Consider the following 25,425-nt stretch of genomic DNA (forward strand, 5'->3'; position numbering starts at 1 on the left):
TGTGGGAGATACCTTAGAGGCGTGCGTTTCCATACCCACATTAATTTTTAACCATTTCAACTTTTAGCACAAAAGGCATCTCAGTAAATTCTTCCCCTGAGTATTACATTTCTCTGAGACTGAGGCATTAGATGAGGCTGCAGCCAAGGTTCTCACCCAGTGCTGGAGAAGTGTGCTTAGGAACCATGCGAGCATCAGGCAAAATGGTACTTAGAAACATCAAGGACAGGCAAGACTGAAAGAAAAGGATTCTCATCCAGGATTCCCTGGAACTGGTGCCACAACCTGTGCCTACAGTTTTTTTTTTTAGTGGAAAAGAAAACCTGTGTTGGGTGCGTGTTCTCTTTTATGATTTATCTTTTTTGAAATGGGTCTGATAACTGTTCCACTATCTGCAAGCTTCAGAGGAGGAGATCTCTGTGCTCCTTCAGCAACCCTTTGCCTGCATGCGGTCCCCAGCTCTCCCTCCCCACATTTCTCCCCCTCCCACCTACTCGTGAGCAGGAGCTTGGGAAGGGGATGCATCAATTCAGTATTATCCCAGCAAGAGAAGAGCCTCCTCTCTGGCTATTTTAAGCTCGGCGGGTGCACCCTGCCTGCCGTGAACTCAGCACAGTGAAGTGTTTAATTCAGCCTCCTGGCTCATTTAAAAGCAGGCTGTTGAGCGCTCTGACCACCGCAGCTCCACTTTTACAGCTGGCCGTAAATTTCCGAGCGTGCAGCGATATCTTTAGCTTTGACTCCAGAGATTTCCTGTTGAGCTGCAAGATGCGAATCCTGCAAGCGCGCTGAAGCTAAATATACCCTCTCGGGCTGACACGCAGCCAAACAAACAAGGGCAGTGTCAACAGGAGTTTTTTTCCAGCGCTGAAGGGGCCGAGTTATTCTGCAGGAGGTGGGGCCTCGTTCAATTAATTAGGCGATTAAGTTTGTTTTGGCATTTAAATAATATTCGGACCCCTTTCTGCCTGTAGAAGAGCCCGTATGACCCGTGTGGCCCCACTGCACTCGCCTTTGGCTGCTTGAGTCTGTTTATGGGTGAAGGTTTTCATCCTGTGGGCAATTTGGGCAATTCCTGAAGCCTGTTTGGCTTCAGAAAAGTCATGTAGCTTTTCACTTAGGCCAGTCGACGTGGCCACAGCAGTTAAGAAATAAGGGAAAATTAATTTTGAAGCAGTCTAAAATTAGAGAGGGAAAGGGACAGAGAAAACATGTAAATGAGATGCACAGCAATGCCTGGTGCCAGTGCCACACACTTGGAGGGATTCTTCCGAGTGCAAGCTTGGGAACAGGAATATCTTTGCTTCCTGAATTTTTAGGGGTGATTTTATTATGCCGTGGCTGTTAACAGTCAGTGTGCTCCTCTTCATTTCACGTAAGATATAGGATGTATTTTTAAGCCATAAGACAATGTTTTGAGGGGAGGGAAAAAGCTAGTTAGTCTTTCAGGTTGTGTACTTCATCATTTCCTCTTGTCGTCATTTCCTCTTGTAAGTAGATGTGTCCATGCCCAGCACCTGTGAAGATGCAGCAGGCCTTCCTCTTGGCTGTGGATCTGCGGGGGCTTGCTCTTTGGCTTTCAGAAGGGAGGTTGCCACCAAGGTGGGCTTGAACTAAGGCTGTCGCTGCAGAGAGCCATGGGATGGAGGTTCCCACTCTGCTGTTAGGAGGAACATCCCCAGGACACTCCGGGAGCTCCCCGTACCACCTCTTCCAGCAGTTTCTGAAGGCTTGGTGGTCTGCCTTGGCTCATATCTTTGCTGGTTCTAGTGGCTAGCCAAAGGAGCTGGAGTTTGCTGCAGGATTGTTTCTGACAAGTCAGGGAGAGGAAGAATGGGTTTTATTTATGGTTGTCTCTTTCCTGGGCGCCGTTCTTCAGGTGGTGATGTGTTTATGCTTTTTAAGAGAGAAATGTCTCATCGTAAGCAGCGAGAACACATGCTACTACCTCAGCTCAGAGTAACAGATGATTTTGGAAGGAAGCCAGCAAAGAAAACATGCCACTTACAGTTAAATAAAGAGAATAATGCTAATTGATGAGTATAGGGCAACAATACACGTTGCTAATGTGTTGTGCTTGTTAAGGAGCTGATTTTTTTGCAGTGACAAACTGAATGCTGAAACCTCCTGACTCTGTTACCATTTGGAGTTGTCTGACAAAATTAGGCACTTATCACCGTGCTGGCTAAGAATCACAAAGCTGAACTGTCTTGCCAGGGCACACAGTTATTCAGACGAGGGTATGTGGAAGTGTGAGTTCCAGAGTTAAAAATGTAGTTAAGTTGCTGGAGGTGTCTGAGAGGTGTAAGCAACACAGGTCCTGGGGCTTCTGCCAGTGGCTGTGTCCTACCCGCCTTGCCGCTGGGTTTCTCCCAAAGGATAGTCCCCAGATCATGCTCTGACCACCGGCCATCTCTGGCAGTCCCTAAGCTGTCTTGGCAAAGAGGTCTGACAACTTCAGAAAGAGCTGGAGTCCACCTGCTGGAAGCACAGTCACTCAATGAATATTAGCTTGGCATTTTTCTAAAGGCTGCCCCCCAACGCTGCATTTCATTCACAGACAAATGGCCATCAGAACATGAGTAAAGTCTTTCAGTCCCCGTACCTATCTGTGATAACGTTTCCTTATCAGCATCTTCTGCTACCTCTTTCCCAGAACTTGTTGGTAGCTGGTCCCTTTTGGTGAAGCCCAGGAAGATGCCAGCACTGGGAGGGACAGTGAATGCGCTGGACACCACGGCTGCCAGTCTGTGTTGCAGATGGTATCTGAGTGTTACGCGTGTGTTTACATGCACAATATCTGGAAAATCGGGTTTGGGGTCATTAGGTTGAAGTCCAGTGAAAATTCAACAAGATGTTTCCACACAAAGGGCACAGCTCAGCATTTTCAGCGGGCTGCCGTGGAGGTGCCTGAGTGCTTTGATTTTTTGGACACTGAGGAGCAGACGCGAGTCTGCAGAGACTCCCCAAAATTGTGACACTCCTAGAAGTCATGAATGCATCTTTCATTTAAAACATGATGAGCCCAGCTTACCAGCTGGAATATGGCACGGGAATCTCACCTCACCGGGTTTTTAGGGGAGTATTTGATTACTGAGTTTGCTAACTAAGCAACAGCGCTGCTGAAAACAGTGACCCAGACCTGTTAAACCTGTCTCGAGTACAAATCATGATTCATTTAGGCACTTCCTAGTGTGTTCCCAGCTTATTGCAGTGTTGTAGGTAGTTTTGAAGGAAAAAGATTTTGAAGATGCTAATGACAGAGTTACAGCTACAACCTAAGGGGAGGGGGAGCTAAACAAAAGAAGGATTCATTAGAGAACAAAAGAAACACTGGAGGCTTTGAACCTAGGAGTCTCCCACACATTAACTAGGTGTACTGCCAATGTGCTACAGATGTGTGTTACATGAACACATAAGGTAATGATATGTCTACAAAGGGCTGAATGCATCTGTTTGATGTTTTGTAGTGAATTATATTTAAGCAGGTGGGAAGCTGCAAACTCCCCAGTCCCTCCATATGTCAGAAATAAGATATGAAGAGGTCCAAAGATGTCTTCTGCGGTTTTTGTAGAATCACAGCTGACGGCCACGCCATGTGTTGGTAAATTGGAGCCCTGCTCTACCACTGGGAAGTGCAGCCTGTGGTTTCACAGAGGCACCGTTTGCCTTTCTTCGTGAAAGGCTTGAGGTATCAGCTCTCTGGACAAAGCCTTTTGAATACAGGCAAAGGATAAAGGAGCTGGAAGGAAGGAGGCAACCTGTATCACTGGGGATTTCGGGGACTCTCTCTTTTCGTTCCTTCTCAGGGATGCTCAGAGTGGGGCTGGGAGAGGAGAGACCCCCTGGGCTGAAGTGCCCTCTGGAGCAGCCCTGCAGAGGTGGTGTTGGGTGCCCTGTGTGTGGGACAGGGCACACACAGAGCTCCCAGCCAGCCCCTGCTTGCCTAGACGCCACCAAATCAGCCTGGGGAGCAGGGGCAGTACATAGCACCGATTTCCATGAAGACTGTGCAGCCACACTCAAAATTTTAATTTAGCCTGCAAATCAGGATTCACTCACAGAAATGTGACTTCTGTGCCTATAACCCAGGGTGTGGCAGAAGGAAGCCCAAGCTGTTATTTACGCCACAAAGATGTACTCCAGGAGTTTGCCCAACAGTCTGGTTTGTGTTTCACTGCAGAAAATGAAATGACATCCATGTCCAGGATTCAGACCCGCTCGTGATCAGAATTGGGAGTTACACCAGCTTAACTGTAGTTTCTCTTCTTCTTTCTGAGGAGAGCACAGCTGGGAGCTGGTATGGCTTTTGCTAGTGACTTCTACAACAGTGAGGTTGGGTCCTTACTAGGATAGGGTCAAAGAGATCTCAAGGGAAGCAAGAAAGGGGATGGGATTCTTGCAGTTGCAGAAAGATCAGGGTCAGAATGAATGTGCATCGCAGATACCTGTTCATCCGTAGACACCCAACCACAATACTCCATTAAAAATCAAGTTCTTCAGATTTAGATTGCTTTAGATCTAGGTGCATCTGTATGGTTTCATGCTGTTCCATCTTTTGCTGTTGTGCATTGGTTTCACATTGAGCATTTGAATATTAAAAGGCATCGAGGCTGGCTAGGAAGATCTTTAATTGTAGGTTGTCCCCTTTTTCACTGTACATTATGAAAAAAATGTAGTAAGGAAATGTGAACGCTGGGCTAGGGGAGGTCACCAGTAATCTCTGCACCTGCCAATCCCATTAGCTCCTTTGGATTTCGCACTGAGGGGCCTTAAAGGAAATATGGCCTAAAAATAGCCATCCAACTTATGAAAAGGCGTCAGCCCAACCTTCCTTCAGCTGAGCCGCAGCTGCCTGAGCATTTTGAGCAGCGGTAATAGAAAGCTGCAGTATGGGAGCTCTTTCCTTATCTCAGGAGACTTGATTTTACAAAGGATAAAGATTGATGGATGAGGGATCTGCCCTGTTTTCAGTTAAATAATTTCTAATACCACCTAAGAGGAAGCAGAAAGATTCTGTCATCCCTTCAGCATTTGAGATAGGTGCAGAGCACAGCCTTGGTTTGGTGGCTGGGATTTTCAGAGCCACCAGTACTCCACCATTTACTGTTATGTTTTCAGATCAATACGTAGCTTTGCATTGGCACTCTGGGACACGGTCAAATTCACGGTGATGGTGGGGCTAACGGTTATATTAATGAAGGGTGTCATCCTTCACAAACATACTTTTTTTCCTTAATAACTTTGACAGGAGTTTTCTGAGCTTGCATTTTACTATTCCAGGTCCCTTTTTAAGTTACTGAGATAATGAAATTAGAAGGATGAAAGTGGGGGCAGGGGGAACCCAACTCAAAGCCCACAAAATAATTGCTGCATTTTTAAAAAAAAAAAAAAAAGTCTGTAGTCTTCATTTGCGTTAGTGATAGCTCAAACGAGGCACCGCAGTTGAGTGGCAACTGCACCAATTAGCAGCGCTGCTGTTGGTTTGTGAATTGCATGTGAAATGTAGAATTTGTCCAGAAGTGCTAATGCAAATTGCTCAACAAAAATGTGCCCTCTGTGTCAAGTCTTTTCACTTGTTCTGACACGCTGATGTCTTCCCAGATTTCTCTGATCGGCAGATCCCTCTCTGGGTTGACAGCTACCAGAGCTCATGGAGTAATGGAAATATTTCTTGTTGCCATTAGCTGTGTTTCTGCAAAGAGGGCTACAAGCTACTGCTGGGACTGGTTACTTGCTATACAACAGAATTTTGACTTTTGTTTATAGGGTGTTGGACTTGGGATTTCTAGAAAGAAATGCTAAAAGCCCGGTAAATGTCTAAGATTTTTACCTGCACAGAAGTTCAAAGACCTGGTTATCTGCCACGACAGTAATTTGGTCACTTTGCATGTGTTCAGCATCCTCTGTTATTGTACATGGTGATAACCTTTGTGCCGTACCCTATGAGGCTGAGTTACAATTGCCCTGGGAACCGTAACTTAGCGTTTCCTGGCTTTTTCAGCAGCCAATATCTCATCCTAAGATTGTGTCCTTTAAAAGAAGAAGAAGTGGAGCAAGGGCACATTGAAATGGTGGTGTTCTGGCATCTACAGAATATAAAATAGCATATTTAGCTGTACGCATACTGAAGTTGTATTTGTTACCGCTTGTGCTATGGTGGGTAGCACCTCTGAGTTTGGGAGTCCCAATGTGCTGGGCTCCCCACTGATGCAGGATGCAAATATACTTCCCTCCCCCCAAATACTTCCAACCTAAGTGTAAGATAAGAGATAACCCAGGGAGACAAACACACCAGGGAGTGCAAGGAAACAGAAGAGACTGCTGGACATCATGGAGACAGGAATTTCTACAAATGTAACTCTACTGGGGGCAGAGTTTAGGGTCAGATTTGTATGATTTTGAGAATCTCCTCGCAAAAAATGAAATCCAGCAGGGAAGAAAACGTGAAGGCACTTCTAGCTAAAACGTAACATGTGGAAAAGAGTGGGTCAGGATAGGGTGATGGAAGGTCTCAGTAGTTAACAAGAGGTGACGCGTGAGGTGGCATATGCTGCAGCTGGATTTGAGAGCAAGGGAGAGGGCTGAAAGCCAACGGGAGGAGAAGTCAAGAGCAGGTTGCAAAGAGAGCGATGGCACAGCCAAGATGACAGGCAAAGAAAATGACCTGGGCAGCAGCACTCTGGCTGTCTGCAAGCAGGGTAAGATTGCAACCGTCAGGGTGCGAGGCGATGAGAGCCTGGCTGTGGGACTCTGCAGGGAAGGCTGAGACAGAGATGACAACCAGGCTGTGGGCTGAGTGACAGGCAAGCGATGGTGTTGTCCACGGGGACTGAAGAAACAGGAAGGAGAGGGGAACTAGGGAGTAGGATGAGAGCCTACTTTGAGCTTGAGCTGACAGATATCCACCAGATGATCCCAGAGGCAGGGCATGAATTTAGTTGGAACAGACGGGAAGTGGCTGGGGACGGAGAGGTAGGTCTGTGAGTTGCTAGTGTAGAGAAGGTCCTTGAATGTGTACAGAGAGTGAGCTCGCTCAGAGATAGGAGTAAGAGGGAAAGGAGATGAGGGATGAGGACACAGACCTTCAGAACAGTGGCAGGTGGGAGGGTGAGTAGTGAAAAACCAGTCCAAGCAACACTGAGTAAGCAGCTGAAGGTGTTGGAGTCAAGTAGGAGCACTGGGAAAGGAGGACCAGATTTCCAGTGGAGTGCGGTCAGCGGCGCCGGAAGGAGCTGACAGGCTGTGGCAGCGAGCCTGGTGTGATAGTGCAGAGCTGCAGCCAGACAAAGGACATTAGAGACTCTGTGACACCGGTTGCTGTGACAGGCGAGAAGTGAAAGCCTGTTTGGAAAAGAATCTGTGTTGGAGCTGGAGACTAAATTCAGTCTAAATCGTATAAATCATAGGCAGTAGACTCGATAAGCTTAGAGATGACAGTGAGATGAGAGATAGGGTGAGAGCTGGAGAGTCACTTGGAGTCAAGGGTGGTCTGGATTTTATTTATTAATTTTTTAAAGCATGAGGATAAAGCATGCTTGGGCTGCGAGGGGAAGGAGTGAGAGAACAACATATAAAGGAGAAGGAGGGAGATGAGGGTAAGAGAGGTGAGAAGACAGGACAAGCAGAATGGCTGACCACTGATGAGGCCACCACCTCCGTGGCCAGGAGGGGAGAGCTGGGCAGGACGTGAAAGAAAGCAAGTAGGGGGAGAGGGAGGTCAAGTCTTGCTTTGTTAAGGCTCTCATGGGAGAGATCAAGACAATCCTGTGCAAAGACCTGTCTCCAGCCAAGGTGGGAGAAGGCAGGGCTTGAGGAGGGAGTCAGAGCTCTGCAAAAAGGCAGCTGGGGTTGCAGCTGTGAGGGCTGGTCAAGCTGGTGAACATGAGTATGCATTAGGAAGATGGCAGGATAGAAAGAGGAAAAAAAAGCATTCATGGTGTGGAGGAAGTAAAAGAGGGGGGGGTTGGAAAAGGGAAGTTTAAAGCCTAAGAGATAAGTAATTGTCTCAGAAGAGGTATCAAGGATATCCAGAAAGCCTTAAATCTCAGGTGGCATGAATAAGGACTTGATCAGTAAAGGAAGTTATGCCTTAGAGACCTGGAAATCTAGGGATAACGTCAGTACTGCCAAAAGCCGAGCTGAGTTAGGCCTTGCAAAAGAAATTAATTTAATAGTGGAGTTTTCCTAAGCCATATAAATAAAGGGGACCTCAGAGAGAAGGGAGGAACCATGCAGTGAAGAGCACGTCAAGGTTGAAGGCAACCTAGGAATAGCCCAAATGAGAATACCTTGTCTCGGTTTTCACTGGAGCTGATAAGATTGAATGTCAAAACAAGGGCCAGGTGGCCAAGGGAAACACAAAGACCATGTCCAAGGTGGAAGAAAAATCAAAAGAGTTTCAAGCACTGGAACTAGGTGATCCGGGTAGCCTGTAAAAGAACTAGCTTGTGAAATCATAGACCTGGTGTGCTGTCCCAGCCAGCTCAGTTTATCAGCAGCTAGTTAGTTGAAACCACAGCAAATACAATGTGGTTTTGCTGGGCAGCTGCAGTGGAAGACCACTTCCCTTGGGCTTGCTGGCTACCTTTTGGAAACATTTGGCTCTCAGTTTTAGACTGAAATACCACCTGCAGACAGGCTGCACAGACAAGCGCCTGCAATCAAAGACTCTGAAGTCAGTGACAGACAGGGGAATATCATGGAATTTATGCATGAATTTGTATGGTTGACCATTCCTCTTAAGCACCACGAGTCTGCTTTGGTGCTTTTAACAGTCGCACTCATCATCTGCCAGAGCCCTCCAGAAAACTGAGGTAGTGCACGTATGTGGGATGCTCTCCCTCTGTGTTTCTTCTGGGCATGGAGCAGAAAGAAGTCCTCACTTCACCCGAGTCCTTCTGGTGTGTGATCTTCCTCCCGTGGGGGCACGGTGTGAATGAGCTAGAAAAGAGGAGTATTAAAGGAACAGTTGTGCTCTGCAGATTGTTCACTCGCAGAGTAGGTCATGCCAGGAAATACCGCTACAGATAACGTGGCTTTACTGTGAGCACCAGGGACATGGCAGATGCCCTGCCTGACCCCTCAGCACGTTTCTGCCAACCCAGAAGCCAGCAAAAATCAGTGACAGTGCAGGGGAGGCATGCAGAAAGAGGGCTACTTTGTGGGGAGACCCAAACCTTTGCTCTCAATTTTTCTGTGATTTTTTTTTCTTTTTTTTATTTTTTTTTGTGCCTTGGCAGAAGAAATGACATAGGGCAATTGCAGCCTCTTTGCAATCTTTGAGGTAAGGTGCCTTCTGCATATGGGAAGGAGAGCATATGGCCCACTGTGTTTATTTCTCAGCCAGGATTCTTTCAGGCTTGGCAAATTACACGCTGCTTGCTGAGGAGCAACACAAGTGCCAAGTTTGAATTTCTAAAAATGAAAGGGATTTCATTTTTCACAGCACAGAGAAAAGGATCTGAAAAAGACCCTTAAGTGTGAAAAATACCTTTTGTTTATGCCCAAACAAAACAACCAAGGGGAAATTTAACAAAATTTCACCTAGAGTTGAAAAAAACCCCAAACTCTGCAATGGACCACGGGAGACTTGAGGCAGCTTCTGCCAGGCGTGAGCTAGAGCCAGGCTCCGTGAAATGCCTCAACACCCGGCGAGCTCCGTGGGGTACGAGGTGATAATGTGGTACAGGCTCGGGCCATTAGAAGGAAAGGGGCTGCCTGGTAATGGGTTAGTGTTTGTTGCTAAAGAGCTGCTCCATTAGAGCATCTTTTCCTCAGACTTCTGCTTTTTCCAGGCCCCACGTTGTTCCCCGTGTGTGCTAGAAGCTTTTCTTTCTCTTGCAGCATTTATTTTTATTGCGTCGCTTTCCCTCTGTTCCCCCTTTTCATTGGCCCCGTGCAACTGTTTGTTTAAACCCTTTTGCCTGCTTGCATCTTCCATTTTTCTTCTCTCCCCCTTCCTGGGAGCTCTCTAGCCGTGATTATCCTCAGGCTTCGCATTAGCTTTTTCCTCCCTCCTGCTCCGGGATGGACTCGGATGGGGCATTGATTTAAAGCTCAAACCTTTAGCAGGAGAATTTCCATCAGGAAATTTCCTCCGTGAGCTCCGCTCTGCTCCCTGTCCAGCTTCTGAAGCCCCCCTTGAGGGAATTCGATGAGATGGGGCCAAGCTGGCAGGGAGAGGATGGTCACAGCTCCTCTGGAGCAGCCAGATGACAGAATCTTCTAGGTTGGAAGGGACCTTAAAGATCATCTTGTCCAACCGTCAACCTAACTGACAAAAATAGACACCCACACAACAAACAAAAAGCAACACCATCACTAAACCATACCTCCCAGCACTACATCAACCCGTCTTTTGAACACCTCCAGGGATGGTGCCTCAACCACTTCGCTAGGCAGCCCATTCCAATGTCTGATAACCCTTTCGGTGAAAAAATTTTTCCTAATATCCAGCCTGAACCTCCCCTGGTGTAACTTGAGGCCATTTCCTCTCGTCCTGTCGCTGTGACTTGAGAGAAGAGACCGACCCCCAGCTCTCTACACCCTCCTTTCAGATAGTTGTAGAGAGCAAGAGAGAGTTGTAGAGATTTGTACCTTTGAAAGCCCTCGGGGTGTGGAAAAGCTGTTGTGTGGGCTGACTTTTCTCAACTCTGCCCCGCTCCCCCCCCCGTGCCTTTTTTGCTCCCCCGAAGGTTGCTGCTGGCTTTCTGGGGGGAAGCTGTGAACTGCTGTGAACCGTCATGGCCTCACGCAAGCAGTCCTGGAGGGGAGTAATTACAGCCTTCATAATAGCTGTAAAATATAAGGTTGGGCACCGGGTGTTTCTTCACATCCTCGCCCTCCTTCCCTCCCTGCTGCCAGCCCGGCTCAGGGGCTGGAGCTCAGCGAGGGGTGCCGTGGCTGCGGGCAGGCGATGGCGAGCAGGGCTGTGGAGATGGTGGCCAAGATGCCCTGCAGGGGTTGGCTTGGTGGCACCTCGGCCCCTGGCAGCTCTTGCCCCTGGTGGCTGCTCTTCAGGGAAAGGAGGGCTGCTCGGAGCCCGTAGGTGGGAGCCACCTCTGAGTAAGCGATGCGCTGTAAAACCCCACCCGGGCTCGCCTCACAGAAACTTGTCTGCGCAGCCCTTCCCTCTGCTTTGGTCAAATTAATGGCTTTGATTAACCCCATTAGTTCGCTCCTGCAAGAAAATGATGTAAAATACCATTTTAGTGGTGCAAAACAGCTCAAGAGTGGGTCAGACTGCAGGGCGGGAGGGTTCCTTCCCAGTGCAGGGGCTGGGTGGGAGCATCAACGTGGGCTGTTGTTCGTCACAGCCGGCAGTGCCCGCTGTGCCAACCCCATCCTGGGCTGCATCCAAGGCAGCGTGGCCAGCAGGTCCTGGGAAGTGATTTTGCCCCTCTGCTCTGCTCTGGTGAGACCCCACCTGGAGCACTGTGGCCAGCTCTGGAGTCCTCAACATAGAAAGGACATGGAGGGTGATGGAGCATGTCCCCTATGAGGATAGGCTGAGAGAGTTGGGATTGTTCAGCCTGGAGATGAGAAGGCTCTGGGGAGACCTTATAGTGGCCTTCCAATATCTGAAGGGAGCTACAGGAGAGCTGAAGAGGCCCTCTTTGTCAGGAAGTGGAGTGACAGGACAAGGGGTAATGGTTTTAAATTGGAAAAGGAGAGGTTTAGATGAGATACTAGAAAAAAATTCTTTCCTGTGAGGGTGGTGAGACACTGGAACAGGTTGCCCAGAGAAGCTGTGGCTGCCCCATCCCTGGAGGGGTTCAAGGCCAGGCTGGATGGGGCTTTAAGCAACCTGCTCTGGTGGGAGGTGTCCCTGCCCAGGGCAGGGGCGTTAGAACTTGATGACTTTTAAGATCCCTTCCAACCCAAACCATTCAATGATTCCATGATCAGAAGCAGCCCTGGCTGCCTCTCAGACCTGCCAGAGTGCTCTGGGCCAGCTGGTGGCCCAGTCACTAGCCCCTGCCACACACAGCCTGTGTGGGCATGTCCACAGGGATGTGCCCAGGACTGCAAGGTTCACATCCCAGAGGTGACCGAGCAGGTAGTAGGTGATAACTGTAGCCTTGCAAGAGGCTCTGCTTGAGCCAGGACTTGTAACTCGTTAAAGCAAATGAGAAGAGCTCATCTTAATTTTACACTTCACAAGTATTTTTATATGTGTATACTTATTACTCCCTTTTTTTAAGAGATGTCTGTAAGAGGCTATTTTGGGTTTAATTTGAGCTGATGCAGTTTTTTTCTCCTAAAAATAATAAGACCAATAAAAAATTGCAATTACAAGGAAACTAGTTATTTGAGATAAATGAGCAGTTCTTCCACAGCGCACAAACCCAACCATTATATCGTTACGCTCTGTACCTTGGAACTAGCTGGTGAAACTGAGGATAAACAAAACTGAAAAGCAGGAGTGATTTTCCCATGCAAAGGTTTCTTTCTTGGGGGAGGGCAGAAAATGCCAGAGTTGTTACTTGAATATAAAACTAAAAAAAAAAAAAAAGCCTTTTTTAATTACGCTGGTTGAAGTTCAATCCCGTTCTGTTGAAATGCTGCATTTCTGAATCCCAGCAGCACCACTCGGGATCTGTGGGGTCAAACCACCGAGCTGAAGCAGAAGTGGACGCGTGGGGAGGCAGGGCTCCCGGTACCACCCCCGAAAACGACCACCCCTTCTGCCTCGCAGTCTGTTGAGATGGACCTCTGGCAGTCTTTCGGTCTTAGATGGTATTAGGAAAAGGTATTTAGAACCCTTTGTTTAGCTACTTGGTCACCAGACATGAAGAAATTAGTCCCTCTGATGAGCAAACAGAAATACACAGAAGTAATAGTCTGACAGATCCTGTTTGTTCTGTTCAAAGGATAAACTGTACGGAAAACACGGGGAGGAGAGATGCAGGAGAAGGGAGGTGAAAGGAAAACAAATTGGCTGCACGCAGAGGTCTGGTGTCAAATGTCAGAGGGATCTTGTTGGCTCAGATACTGTATGAAAGACCATGGCAACCGGGGGCCCGGGGAGCAAGGAGAGGTTTGTAGCCCCTCCCTGAGCCTGGATGACAGAGGGAGGAAATAGGTGAAGCAATCTGCTCTGCAGAGCCTGCTGCCAGAGCCGGAGTTGTAAACCTGCATATTCCAACCCTTCGTGCTGCGTACTGGCTCTTTGGGGGCAAAAAAACCCCCACAGGTCTGAAATTAATGGGTTTGTAATTCCCTTAGTCTGTCAGATGGTACCATGCTGCGAAAGGTGGCTTTCCTTCGGGCAGCCTGATTTAGAGAGAGGGATTAAGATCCCTGCCAGACACAATAAGGAACAACATTACAAGGAATTTTAATGGAAATATTTCTAGGGGAATATAGGAAACGTGCTTTCGGGCTGCTCTGAAAACGCTGGGTAGAGATGATGTTTTGCTGCGACACGGTCGGTGGAAATGGAGTCATAGTTTTGGTCCCGGTAATGGGTTGGTGACCCCCTTTTTTAAGATAGATACAGCTATGTAGATGTTAAAAAATACACACGCAGGCACATGGTACCTAAGAGCCCCACGCCAAAGGAGTGATGCCTGCTCCTGGCGCGGGGTGCCTTGGCACAGCAGCTCAGAGCTGTGCGGGGCTACGGGGCAGACGATGCTGTTCTTGTCTCGTACATCGCAGGCCGTTCCATCACACCACTAAGTTGTGTTTATCCGGAAAGGCTGTCAGCCTTGAAGACATCAAAACGCGGAGATCTGCCCTTTCTGATGGGTAATGAAATCAGAGCGTAAAAATCTGATTCTTCTTTCCGATTTGAATCTGTCTTCAGCTTCCAGCCCTTGTATCTGGTTTTGCCTTCTTCAACGGATAAAAGAGCTCTTTAAAGGATTTCTTCCCTCCTGAAGGTATTTTTATACACCATGGTCAAAGCATCTCTCGGTTTTCTTTGTGATGAGCTAAATGGATTGAGCTCTTAAGTCACTCACTGGCAGGCACTTTCTCCCTCAAATCATTTTTGTGTCTTCTTTTTCTGCTCCGACTCTAAAATGTAGACGTCTGATGGTATACATTTTTCTGGTATCGTTCCTCTAATGCAGTATGCAGGATAAGCCACCTCCTGGCTTCTGTTTGCTCTTCCGCTCTCTGTGTGTTCAAGGATTGCATTAGTTCACATACTGAACAGCACAGCCAGCTCATGGCTGATGGTCCTTCTTGCACATTAAGACCCTGCTTTCAAGTCTCTGCTTCCCCTGGCTTTCTGGGAAGGGGTCTCACATACCCCAGAACAGCCCAGCCAGCTCATGGCTGATGGTCCCTCTTGCACATTAAGACCCTGCTTTCAAGTCTCTGCTTCCCCTGGCTTTCTGGGAAGGGGTTTGTTCCCAGGTGTGGAATGATTTCTGCCAGCAGTTGCCTGGATCAGCCCCCTTTTCCCTGGGGTTCCCCTTTTCCCTGGGGTTCCTCCAGCGGGAGTAGAGGTGCCTCCCCATGTCCAAGGGCTCTGGTGTCCTCAGGCTGCACATGGAGGACCGAGGAGCAGGCTTGGCTGGTCCCTGCCTGCGCTTACCCGCACCCAGCTGCCCAGCTCTCAGGGCATCAGCTGGTGGTCGTTCTGCTTGTTCTGAAAGCAAATGATTTGATTGCTTTTAGCTGTAGTTGGGAGATTGAATGAGGTACAGAAGGAATAAATCATCGCCTGGTAAGGAAGAGGCACGTAAGATTGGAGACAAAGAGGAAAATAACCTTTTCCACTCCCCTTTGTTCTCTTATCGAAGTCACTTTTGTTTACTGCGCATAATTGTACGTATATGCACACACATCACCCCATAACTCCTGTGGAGGATCCCCTCACTCCGGTAGATCCCTGGAAATACACTGGGAGGACAGGGGATTTAGGGATCAGAATGTGAACAGGGTGCAACTCCCGCACAGGCGTTAACCGAGCAGCCAGGTCCCCACAGAAGTTCAGTTGCTCTGCAGCTGTACAGACCTGCCCGGACAAGGGACCTTGGCACTGTCCCCCCTCCTACAGCCGGCCCCTCGGGGAGGACATCGCAGGGGAGCTGCAGCTTCCCCATTCCCAGCTGGAGCACGTGTAGCTCTGCACCAGCCACCGTCACCGGGAGAGAGCTGTTTGCAGCCCCTGCCAGTAGCACACGGCGGCTCCGAGCGCGGTTGAGAACAGCCAGGATGAAAAACCAGGAGTCACGCTGTACCGTGTTTCCAGGTGAAACAGGCTGGGGAGAGACAGGCTGAGAACACAGCACGTCTTTTCCAGGATTCCTCATCACCCTTTCGGGGGGCTACGTGCCTACACCCATACCGAGCCACCCCTGTATGCTCCTGCCCACGCGAGTGCAGGGCCCTGGGGGAAGGAGCCGGGTTGTCCCCGTGCTGCTGTGGATCCCCGGGGATGCCCCCGGCGCGGTGGCAGCCTGAGTCACCCGGTGAGTCAGACTGTGGGCATGGGCTGCTGGGCACCAGCCCTGCCAGCTGCGGGGGCGATGGGCAGCCTGGAGGGTGTCTGGAGAGAGAGGAGGCAGCAGCTCCGGTTGGTGGAGAAAGGAAAACAGGGCAGAGGGTGCAGGGAGGAGAAAGGGATGGCAGGGAACGAGGAGGAGGAGGAGTGTCTAGGGGCAGGAAGGCTTGGGGTGCAGCAGGAGGATGAGGGAGCTGGCAGGTAGTCCAACCTGCTCTGGGTGGACCTGCTCTGGCAGGGGGGTTGGACTAGATGATCTCCAGAGGTCCCTTCCAACCCCATATCATCCTGTGATTCTCCATGAAGCCTGGGTTAGTTTGGTTCTGAAGCTCTGTCAGTGTGTAAGGGCTGCACTTTGCCCGAGTTGCTGGACTCCGTGCTCAGCTCCTGCGGTGAGCCCACCCTTGGGCCTGGAGCTGGCATGGTTTGCCAGGGGTGGCCGTGTAGAGCCCAGAATTGCTTTTTTCACCACCGATTCCCAGCCACATGCGTGGACCTCCCCCCCCCAGCCCACTTCCAGGTTTCACCTCCGTGCCGGACCTCCAGAGGGAACAGTGGAAGGAGAGTAGGTGTGGACACCCATGGCTGGGTAGCTGAAGCCACCCAGAAGCCCACTTGGCCCCAGGCTGTAGAACCTCCCCTCAGAGGTTGGGCTGTAGAGGTAGAGCGCTCTGCTCCCAGGCACTAGGGACCATTCTCCTGCCTGCAGAGACCTTTTGCCTGGGCTGTGCTCCTGTTTTGGGGACACGTAACCCAGGGCTGCTCCCGCTGATGTCAGCGGGGCCTTTCATCATTGGTTGGGAAGAGCTTTGGCCAAAAAAAATGGAAAGGAGAAGAAATATTCCAGGCAGGAGGGTGGTGTTCTGGCTTGATGAAGAAGGCCTGGCTTTAAACCTGTTATTGAAACTGGAAAGAGGACATTTTCAGTCTGAGTAGGTAAACTCTCGTACCTTGAAATGACTAAACACTCACCACTGGAAGTAACACCTTTGTGCTAAGCTTCGAATTTCCTCCAGCTGCTGCACGGGGCTCACGGCAGCTGGCGGGGCTCCTTTCAAAGCTCTTTCCTCCTTTGTAAGCTCTGGAATTAACTTACAGCCTCGTACGGTGCGGAAGAGAGCGCCTTCTGCAGCGTTACCCTGGGGGGGACGTGTCCCCCGGCCGTACCCGTGGGTGATGAGGGCCAGGACGGTAGTTCTGCAATAGGATTGTTCTGAAGGAGACTCAGCGAGGGTTTGGGCTGCAGCCCCGGAGGCAGCTGTGTGGGGAGGAAGCTCTGGGTGATGTCACTTCACAGCATGCCCTCTGCCTCCTGGGGTGGGTTTTTTTTCTCTCTTCCCCCCCCCCCCTTTTCTTTTTCCTGGTAGTGGCTGCAGCAAAGGCTCCATTATTTGGCAGCGTGGCATGGCTTTTGTCTATAAATGGAAGCAGTTGGCCCGTCTCCCAGTATAACACAAGATAGCCCTGTGCATCGGTTATGCAATCTGTAGCTTGATGACTTCATCAGAAGCAGGGGGAGGGCCAGGGGGTGGTAGGAAAAAGCCTTCACCCTCAGCTCGGCTGGAGTCAGACCATGTCTCTGTGTGTGTGTGTGTGTGTGTCCCCAAAAGCGAAGGGGTGGGTGAAAGGACTCGCTGGGTGACAGAGCAGCTGAGGGGAGGATTAGTGGGTGCCTTTCCCTGATCCCCGGCTCGGGGAAGCCCCAGCAGCTGACCCCTGGCCATGCTGCAGGGAACCACGCTTGACCAGGTTGGGAAGTGCAGCATGAGACCGGAGCGGGGCAGAAGTGGAAAGAGGAGCAGGGAGGAAACTTTCAAACCAGGGCAGATGTTAAAAAGAGAAAGAAGCTGAATATCGGAGAGCTGCCTCTCAGCAGAGAGCCCTTTGGGGAATATCTGTGCGAAGTAGAGATGTGGACAAATTGTGTTTTCTTGTTATTTCCTCAGAAGGGTCCTTGAAAACCTGACCTTCATGCAGAAAGGCTGAGCCTAATTTCCCAAGCCACACGCAAGCACTGGTTTTAACCCTTTCATTGACTGGGTTGGGTGTCATAAGATTACTTTTCCGTATGTTCCCCATCACCCAGGAATTGGCGTAACTTAAACCTTCCATGAAGTGGATGAATCTAAACTTCACCCTGGAGTGCTTTGCACATAGGATCCTAAAGTGATATAGGTCCTTTCCATCAAGTCGGTGGTTTTGACTGAGTACCTACCTCTACAAAACAAGGAGGTTCTGCTGGGCAGATGTTCAGGCTGGTTTTTCCAAGCCAGCATTGCTCTGCAGCACTCACTCTGCCTCGCTCAGCCCAGCAGAGGTGAAGAGTGTTGGCATCACCACAAGCCGCTCTGGGCTAGTGGCTTTGATAAAGGTGGTCCTGCCTCTGATGAGCAACTCCTGCACAGTTTGGGGTTAACCACAGTTACTCATCCCTCCCTCCCCGGGCGGTCCCCGTGCATGGAGAGCTGGGTGCAGGATGGTGATGGGTGTCGGGGGTCCCCAGGCAGGGCAGAGGGTGTGGAGCCAGCCCCGGGGCGAGGGGTGCCGGCTCCTCCGGGTGTCCCACGCTGGCTGCGATCTAGGGCAGGTCCCAGCTGAGAGGTGCCCCCTCCGGACACGGGGCAGAGAGGGGCACCAGGCCTTGGGGGGCTGTGAGATGCTGGGGTCCCATCGAGTGGAAGGGAGGGGGGAGGGAAGAGAAAGTCCCTGAGCTCTTTTACACCAAGGAATGCCCGGAATAAGGCTGGGGAAACACCGCTTTGCAGGCAAACCCCCTAATCGTTATTTTTTAATTATTTTTCCGCTCCCTCGCTGCGCTCGGAGGGGTCCGGGAGAGTTGGGTGCGGGACGGTGGTGGGTGTTGGGGGTCCCTGGGCAGGGCAGAGGGTGTGGAGCCAGCCCCGGGGCGAGGGGTGCCGGCTCCTCCGGGTGTCCCACGCTGGCTGCGATCTAGGGCAGGTCCCAGCTGAGAGGTGCCCCCTCCGGACACGGGGCAGAGAGGGGCACCAGGCCTTGGGGGGCTGTGAGATGCTGGGGTCCCATCGAGTGGAAGGGAGGGGGGAGGGAAGAGAAAGTCCCTGAGCTCTTTTACACCAAGGAATGCCCGGAATAAGGCTGGGGAAACACCGCTTTGCAGGCAAACCCCCTAATCGTTATTTTTTAATTATTTTTCCGCTCCCTCGCTGCGCTCGGAGGGGTCCCGTAGCTCGCCGGTCCCCCCCCCACCCTCCGCCCGGCCCTCCGGTGCCGCGCCGGTTCCCGCCGGGCCGCGGGCGGGCAGCGACACCTGCCGGCGGCCAAAGCCTCCCCGGGCAGCACCGGCGGTCACCGGGGTACGGGGGGATACACGGGGCTTGGGTACCAACCTACGCCGGGATGCTCGCCGGCCCCCTCGCAGCCCCCAGCTGCCGGCGGGGAGAGGAGGTTTTGAGATTTACCCCCCCCCGGCCTCCTGTGGCTGCCTTTTCCCAGCGCTAAAAAGCAGCAAATTGGATTAGAAACATAAAGAGGAATTTTGGGAATAGGTGGCTGTGGTATCACGTGCCCTGCATCCTTTCAGCTACACCCTTTTTGGTCCTATGAGGACAGGCTGAGGGAGCTGGGGTTGGTCAGCCTGGAGAAGGCTCCAGGGAGACCGTATAGCCCTTTCCAGTACTTAAAGTACCAGGAGAGGTGGGGAGGGACCCTCTATCAGAGAATGTAGTGATGGGATGAGGGGTAACGGTTTTAAACTACAAGAGGGGAGATTTAGATGAGATACCAGAAAGAAATTCTTTCTTGTGAGGGTGGTGAGACACTGGAAAAGGTTTTCCAAAGAAGCTGTGGCTGCCCCATCCCTGGAGGGGTTCAAGGCCAGGCTGGATGGGGCTTGGAGCAACCTGGTCTGGTGGGAGGTGTCCCTGCCCAGGGCAGGGGGTTGGAACTGGATGATCTTTAAGGTCCCTTCCAACCCAAACCATTCTATGATTCATTGCTGCAGGATGGAAATCTTAAACACATTAGACGGTTAAATCCCGAGATTCTGGTGCAATACAGGGGGAGTTAATGCTGCCAGCTCCCACAATTCATTGTGTGCACCTGAAACCTCAGCTCCTCAATCCAGGGACTGTGTGAAACTGCTGGTATGGAGAAAGGGAAATGGAAAGAAAATATATTTATTGTCTCTGTAATGTGGGAGAAAAAGTTTGGAAAAACAGGACTCTGAAGTTGTATATCCTGAATGAAAATAAGCCTAGTAAACAACTTTATTAATATATTGTAAAGTGCTCTTGCTTTATCTGAGGGGGCTTTGAAGTCCAGGAGAGAAGAGAACCTGCTTCCTGTGGGGAATGGCCCATGGCTTGGTCACAAGCCATGAGCATCTTTCCAAGGACTCTTGCTTTCTTCAAGCTCCAGTCTTCACTCACAGACTTAATGCGTCTTGTTAATGAGTCATCATTTCCCTCGCCCACGGAGCACCCTGAGTAACGAGGCCTTCTCTCTCTCTTTGCACAGGAGCAGCATCAAGTGGGATTGTCTCGGACCACGGGGCCTATGCAGCCTTCTGTCCCACCGGGCTCCAGCAGCGTGGTCACAGGCACGAGCTCTGGGGGTCCCTTCCTGGGAAACCAGCCTCAAGCGGCCATCATGAAGCAGATGCTGATCGAGCAGAGAGCCCAGCTCCACGTGATAGAGCAGCAGAAACAGCAGTTCCTGAGAGAGCAGAGGCAGCAGCAGCAGCAGCAGCAGATCCTGGCGGAGCAGGTACAGCACGTGTTTGTCTCGGGCAGTGCAGCGCCTGCTGGTACGAGTGCGTGAGCGCTGGAGGCACTGCCACACCAGGCTGCCTTCTGTATGGGGCAGTTTTCTCTTATCGTGGTATTTCAGCAATGGCTATCAAAGAAGAGGCATCTGTCTCAGTCCTGCTCTGGGGAGGGACTCTTCATCAGGAAGTGGAGTGACAGGACAAGGGGTAACGGGTTTAAACTGAAAGAGAAGAGATTTAGATCAGATACCAGAAAGAAATTCTTGATGTGAGGGTGGTGAGACACTGGAACAGGTTGCCCAGAGAAGCTGTGGCTGCCCCATCCCTGGAGGTGTTGAAGACCAGGCTGGATGGGGCTTGGAGCAACCTGCTCTGGTGGGAGGTGTCCCTGCCCAGGGCAGGGGGCTTGGAACTGGATGATCTTTAAGATCCCTTCCAACTCTAACCATTCTATGAACCTATGATTAGCTTGGCAAATATGACCCGTGTTCCCAGTGGTGGGCCTAACAGTCACATAGGACACTGGAAAAGTTAGCTCTTAACCTGGTATCTCATGGTTCATTTACTCTGGCAGAAGCAGGCTCTGCTACTGCAGCAACCAGAGTTGCTGGTCCTCTCCCCTACCTCTGACTATGGTCTTCCACCAGCAAAAGCTACCTACAACTGGGCAGTGGTCTGGGACAAAGAATTGACGTGGGTTAAAGGGAACCTAGCAAAGAACTCTACTCCACTCTGCACTGGTGAGGCCACAACTGGAATACTGCATCCAGTTCTGGGCTTCCCAGTTCATGAGGGACTTGGAACTACTGGAGGGAGTCTAATGTAGGACAACAAATATTACTGAGGGATTGGAGCATCTCCCTTATGAGGAAAGGCTCAAAGAGCTGGAATTCTTTAGCCTGGAGAAGAGAAGGCTGAGGGGAGACCTTATCTACAAGTATCTAAAGGGAGGGTTGAGGGATGATGGAGCCAGATTCTTTTCAGTGGTTCCCAGTGACAGGACAAGGGGCAACGGGCACGAGCTGGAATATGAGGAAAAATGTCTTTCTGGTGAGGGGGGCAGAGCCCTGGAACAGGCTGCCCAGGGAGGGTGTGGAGTCCCCTTCTCTGGAGATCTTTAAGACCCACCTGGATGCTCCTGAGTGATGTGCTCTGGGCAACCCTGCTTTGGCAGGGGGGTTGGACTGGATGATCTCTAGAGGTCCCTTCCAACTCTGAGAATTCCGTGAATTCCATGAATTCTGTGAAAGAAAAAAAGTGAGTATTTAGCCAGATCAGTTCCTTAAACTTGTCTCTCACATAACAGTACGAGCAACTACATTAGCGCACGGGAGAGGCAGCACCAAGGGAGGAACCAGAAGCTGAAGTGGGAGGACAGTAAAACTACCTCTCGCAGTGGCAGCGGGGAACTGCTGCTCTGGAGCCTGGCTCCTTGGAGCTCTTGGGCTTTGCAAATGCGGCTGTTAAATTGCCCGGTCAGAATGGTGATGTTTTATGCATGTTGAACTCAGCTGCAGTTTAAAAGCAACCCAGGAGAAAGGAATTGGGAAGTCCCGCTGCTTGGTTCCTGTGAGCTCCTGCCCAAGTTTAAACCTGCAGGCCCCTATCAGAAAATATTTTGATAAGTCAGAAGTTGGGGAAATACTACAGTTTAAGACCTGCTTTAATTTGACTTGGAGCCTGCTTTAATTGGAGTTAGAACCTGAGCGTGTTGTATAACCATGGGAATAGTGATAGCCTTCTGCTCTTCTCGTGGTCCTCGTGAGAAGCAAGGAACAGAGAAATTTTGAGAAAAATTCACCCCCAATGAAGAGGGAGGATGCTCCTAGAAATATTCAGGGTAAAGAGGCGTGAATTGGTTGTGAGGTGAGGGAGCGTGGAGGAGCAAGGTTGCCCGAGAGCCCGTGGCTGACCCTTCTGCTGAAGGCAAGCCTGAAGCGTTGAAAACCCTCAAACCTGTGGCTCTCAAATGTGCTGGCAGAGATAAGAAGTGACAAAGTGACTGTCCTCGGGCTCCTAGCTTTTTGGGCGTTTTGCACCTAACAAGGCTCCCTTTAGCTTTTTGATAGTTTGTAACGTGTACCGTGAACACAGGGATTAGTACTCGCTTCTTTCCCATCTTTGCCCGTTTTCTTACCTTCGCTCCGCATCCTCGGTTTGGGACACGGCATTTGTACGGCTGCAGATGAAGCACCACGATGTGTCCTCTTAGTAATGCCTTAGTCAGGCACACCCTGGGCTTTGAGAGCTCTGGTAAAGGCACTCTCTGCTTTTACAGTCAGCCCTTGATTGTGCTTTGGATGTGTGAGCACTGACAGAAGATAACCCCCCGAGGGGCTGGGCTGGTGGGCTGGATCAAGGGAGGGCAGCGTTTTGCAACCACCCGCTCCCCAAATACCATTCACTGAGACACAGGAGGGAAGGACGTGCCTCGGCAGCCCCCTGTTTGGGGTGTTTGGGCTGGAGAAGCTGTCCTGGGCAGCAGCGCTGGGGTGAGGATGCAGCACCGCTTGCACCAAGTGCTTTGAGCACTGAGGTGGAGGGAGATCTTGTGCCATGTTTGAGGTGTTTGGGCTGGAGAGCTGTCCCGGGCAGCAGCGCTTCGAGCACTGAGGTGGAGGGAGATCTTGTGCCAGGAACACAAACCCCTGACCTCGGCAGGGCTTGGGGGAAGGAGAAGGTGGCTACGGCTACCCTTAGACCCAGGTGAGCCAGGTTATCTCCTGTCCCTCCCTCTCCTTACAGCCCAAGGACAGTTGAGTTCGGGTGCAGAGGTGGAGTCTGACCTCAGCAGGGCTTGGGGGAAGGAGAAGGTGCGTGGCTACAGCTGCCCTTAGACCTAGGTGAGCCAGGTTATCTCCTGTCCCTCCTCCTTACAGCCCGAGGACAGTTGAGTTCGGGTGCAGAGGTGGAGCTGAAGTGGCAGTGAGTAAGGAGAGATGATTTAGCCTCGGTGCTTATTCCCTTCTGAGCCAAGAGGAGTCCGTGTGCTGAGTGCTCTCAGGAGGACTCTTGAGATGACTCTGCTTGTCTCTCCAGCACAGCTTGCTAGATAAGAAATGCTGCGGTACTTTTGCCACCAGCCCCTTTCTCAGCTCGCTGATTAATTAATCATCTTTTTCCTCTTCTGCTCTCTTTCCCCTCATTCATTTTCAGCAGTTGCAGCAGCAGTCACATTTGCCTCGGCAGCACCTGCAGCAACAGCGGAGCCCGTACCCGGTGCAACAGGTCAATCAGTTCCAAGGTAAAAGTCGATTTCTTTCTCCCATATTGAGCCAACATCTGGCCCTGCAGTGGGCACCTGAGGGTTCCTGTGTGTGGTGAAGAGCAGGGTGCAAGCAGCGTGCCAGGATAGGAAGTGGGGCTGTTGCACACTTGCACACACAGCCTATTTCACCGAAAGGGAATGCCCAGATTTGTGCATTTAGTAAAGTTTCTCGTTTCCTTTCTGCTCCCCTCAGCGAAAACTGCATTTTTTAATTTGATATTTGTTTTACTTCTTTGACATCTGGATTCTATGGATTTCTTTTGTTTGCCTCCGCTCTCATTATGCCTTTTTTTTTTTCAGCTAGTGTCTCTCACTCAATCTTGGTTTTACTCCCCTTCATTTTCCACTTTATCTAATTTGATGAGCAGAGAATTTCAGAGAGGTCATCTTTATCTGAAGAAGTGCCTGATAAATGTCAGGCGTGGGAAACAGTGAAACATCTGGGATGAAAATGGAGGGGGTTTTTTTTAACATTCTCAAAAAAAGCAAGCGTTATTTCACTGTGCTCGCAGGTAGCTGAAGAATGTAAGGACAAGGCTTAGGAAAAGAAGTTAATCTGACTTTTTAGGTGCAAAGCATCAGCTGAATGGCTTCACTAACCATGGATTCTAAATAGACATGAAAGGAACAAGCACTTGTCCTGTACATTGCAGTTCTCCTACCCGGGAAGCCAACAGGCAGCTGAATCTTCCGCTGGTGTATATCAAGGGTGGCTCCTTCTATAATCACCTGCTCGTTCTTATCTTTGCAGCATAAATTCTAGATGAACTGAAATTTTTCCCAGTAATTCATTTGCAAAATCAAACTATCCGTGTGTGCATCGCCATGAGGTGCACATGTACAATCTTCCCACATTAATGCTTTGTTGAAGCCTTGCCTTCACGTGTTTTATCACAAGAACTGCAGAAGAGAGTTGAGGCTAATCTGACAGAGCAAGGAATTCATTTTCATAAATGAGCTAATTTAAATATTTCACCATTTTTCCTATTTAGCCACAAGAATGTAATCAAGTGCGGTAGGTTATGTGTAGGTGAGACCAGAAGGTGGCCCAAAATCTTAAAATCTCTTGAATCTCTCTTTTGATGACTTCTTGCCTGAACTCTTGTCTCTTACTCTGAACACGGTAGTTCACAAAAGCACTATGTGAACCCCTTGCTGGCAGTGACTTCTTTGGAGGTTTTCAATGAAAAAAATAGCTAGAGATGCATTAAGTTTTATCATTACCTGTACACTTGAGCACTCACTGGAATCATAGCAAAAAGAGCTTCTAATCATGGAAGAAGGAGGTGATCTAAATTAAGAAAATTCGAGGAGACCCCAGTGCCAGTCATTAAGAAAACAGTTTAATTGATAGCATAGATAAAGTAGAAGCTGCCACTAGGTTCGCCCTGTGCAAGTGAGATCCAGATGGACTCTCTTCATGCTACAAAGCGTTTCCTTTGTCTACATGTTGGGGACCTGAGCTAAAGGCACCCTCCAGAAGGCAGCAAGAAGCAGCCACCCTCTGCATGGTGCGGGCAGAGCTATGGGGAGGGCACCTCCTTCATTCATACCCATCATGGGCACCAAGGGCAATGTAAATAACAGCACCCAGGGTTCTTTATTCTCCACCGATGTTCAGGTGCAAGGGACAACACGTAGGGGCTGATTTAAGAACATTTGGATTTCTCTTGTACGGTTTACAACTCCAAAAGCAACCCTTTTATATTTACATCTGGCATTTAGCAGCATTTGAGCTGGAGTAGCTGTGCGCCTCTCGGAGCTTCGCCTGCAGAGTGTTTTATTTAGTTTGGTGTGGTGGTGACTCAAAACCACAATGAACCCCTGGCATAATCAGAGCTACGGTAATTGTTTTTAAATAAAGATAGTAAATACAGAAGCATATTGGCTTCCCAGAAATCGATAGCTCCCCCCCCCCCCCAGCCCCCCGGAAGAAAGAAAGGGGAGGGG

At 50.2% G+C, this 25,425-nt stretch overlaps 1 protein-coding gene across 1 annotated transcript in view; it reads left to right on the forward strand.

The window, feature by feature from the left end:
• MAML3 (mastermind like transcriptional coactivator 3) overlaps window positions 1-25,425 on the forward strand; it is a 141,602-nt gene that overhangs the window by 111,120 nt on the left and 5,057 nt on the right. Inside the window, exons 3-4 of the mRNA XM_014949816.1 lie at window positions 19,958-20,206; window positions 23,364-23,451. Of these exons, the coding sequence (XP_014805302.1) occupies window positions 19,958-20,206; window positions 23,364-23,451 (337 nt within the window). The remainder of the gene's footprint in view (window positions 1-19,957; window positions 20,207-23,363; window positions 23,452-25,425) is intronic.

This window comes from Calidris pugnax, unplaced genomic scaffold, assembly GCF_001431845.1.
Source record: "Calidris pugnax isolate Ruff unplaced genomic scaffold, ASM143184v1 scaffold42, whole genome shotgun sequence".
In the NCBI taxonomy this organism is placed as follows: Eukaryota; Metazoa; Chordata; class Aves; order Charadriiformes; family Scolopacidae; genus Calidris; species Calidris pugnax.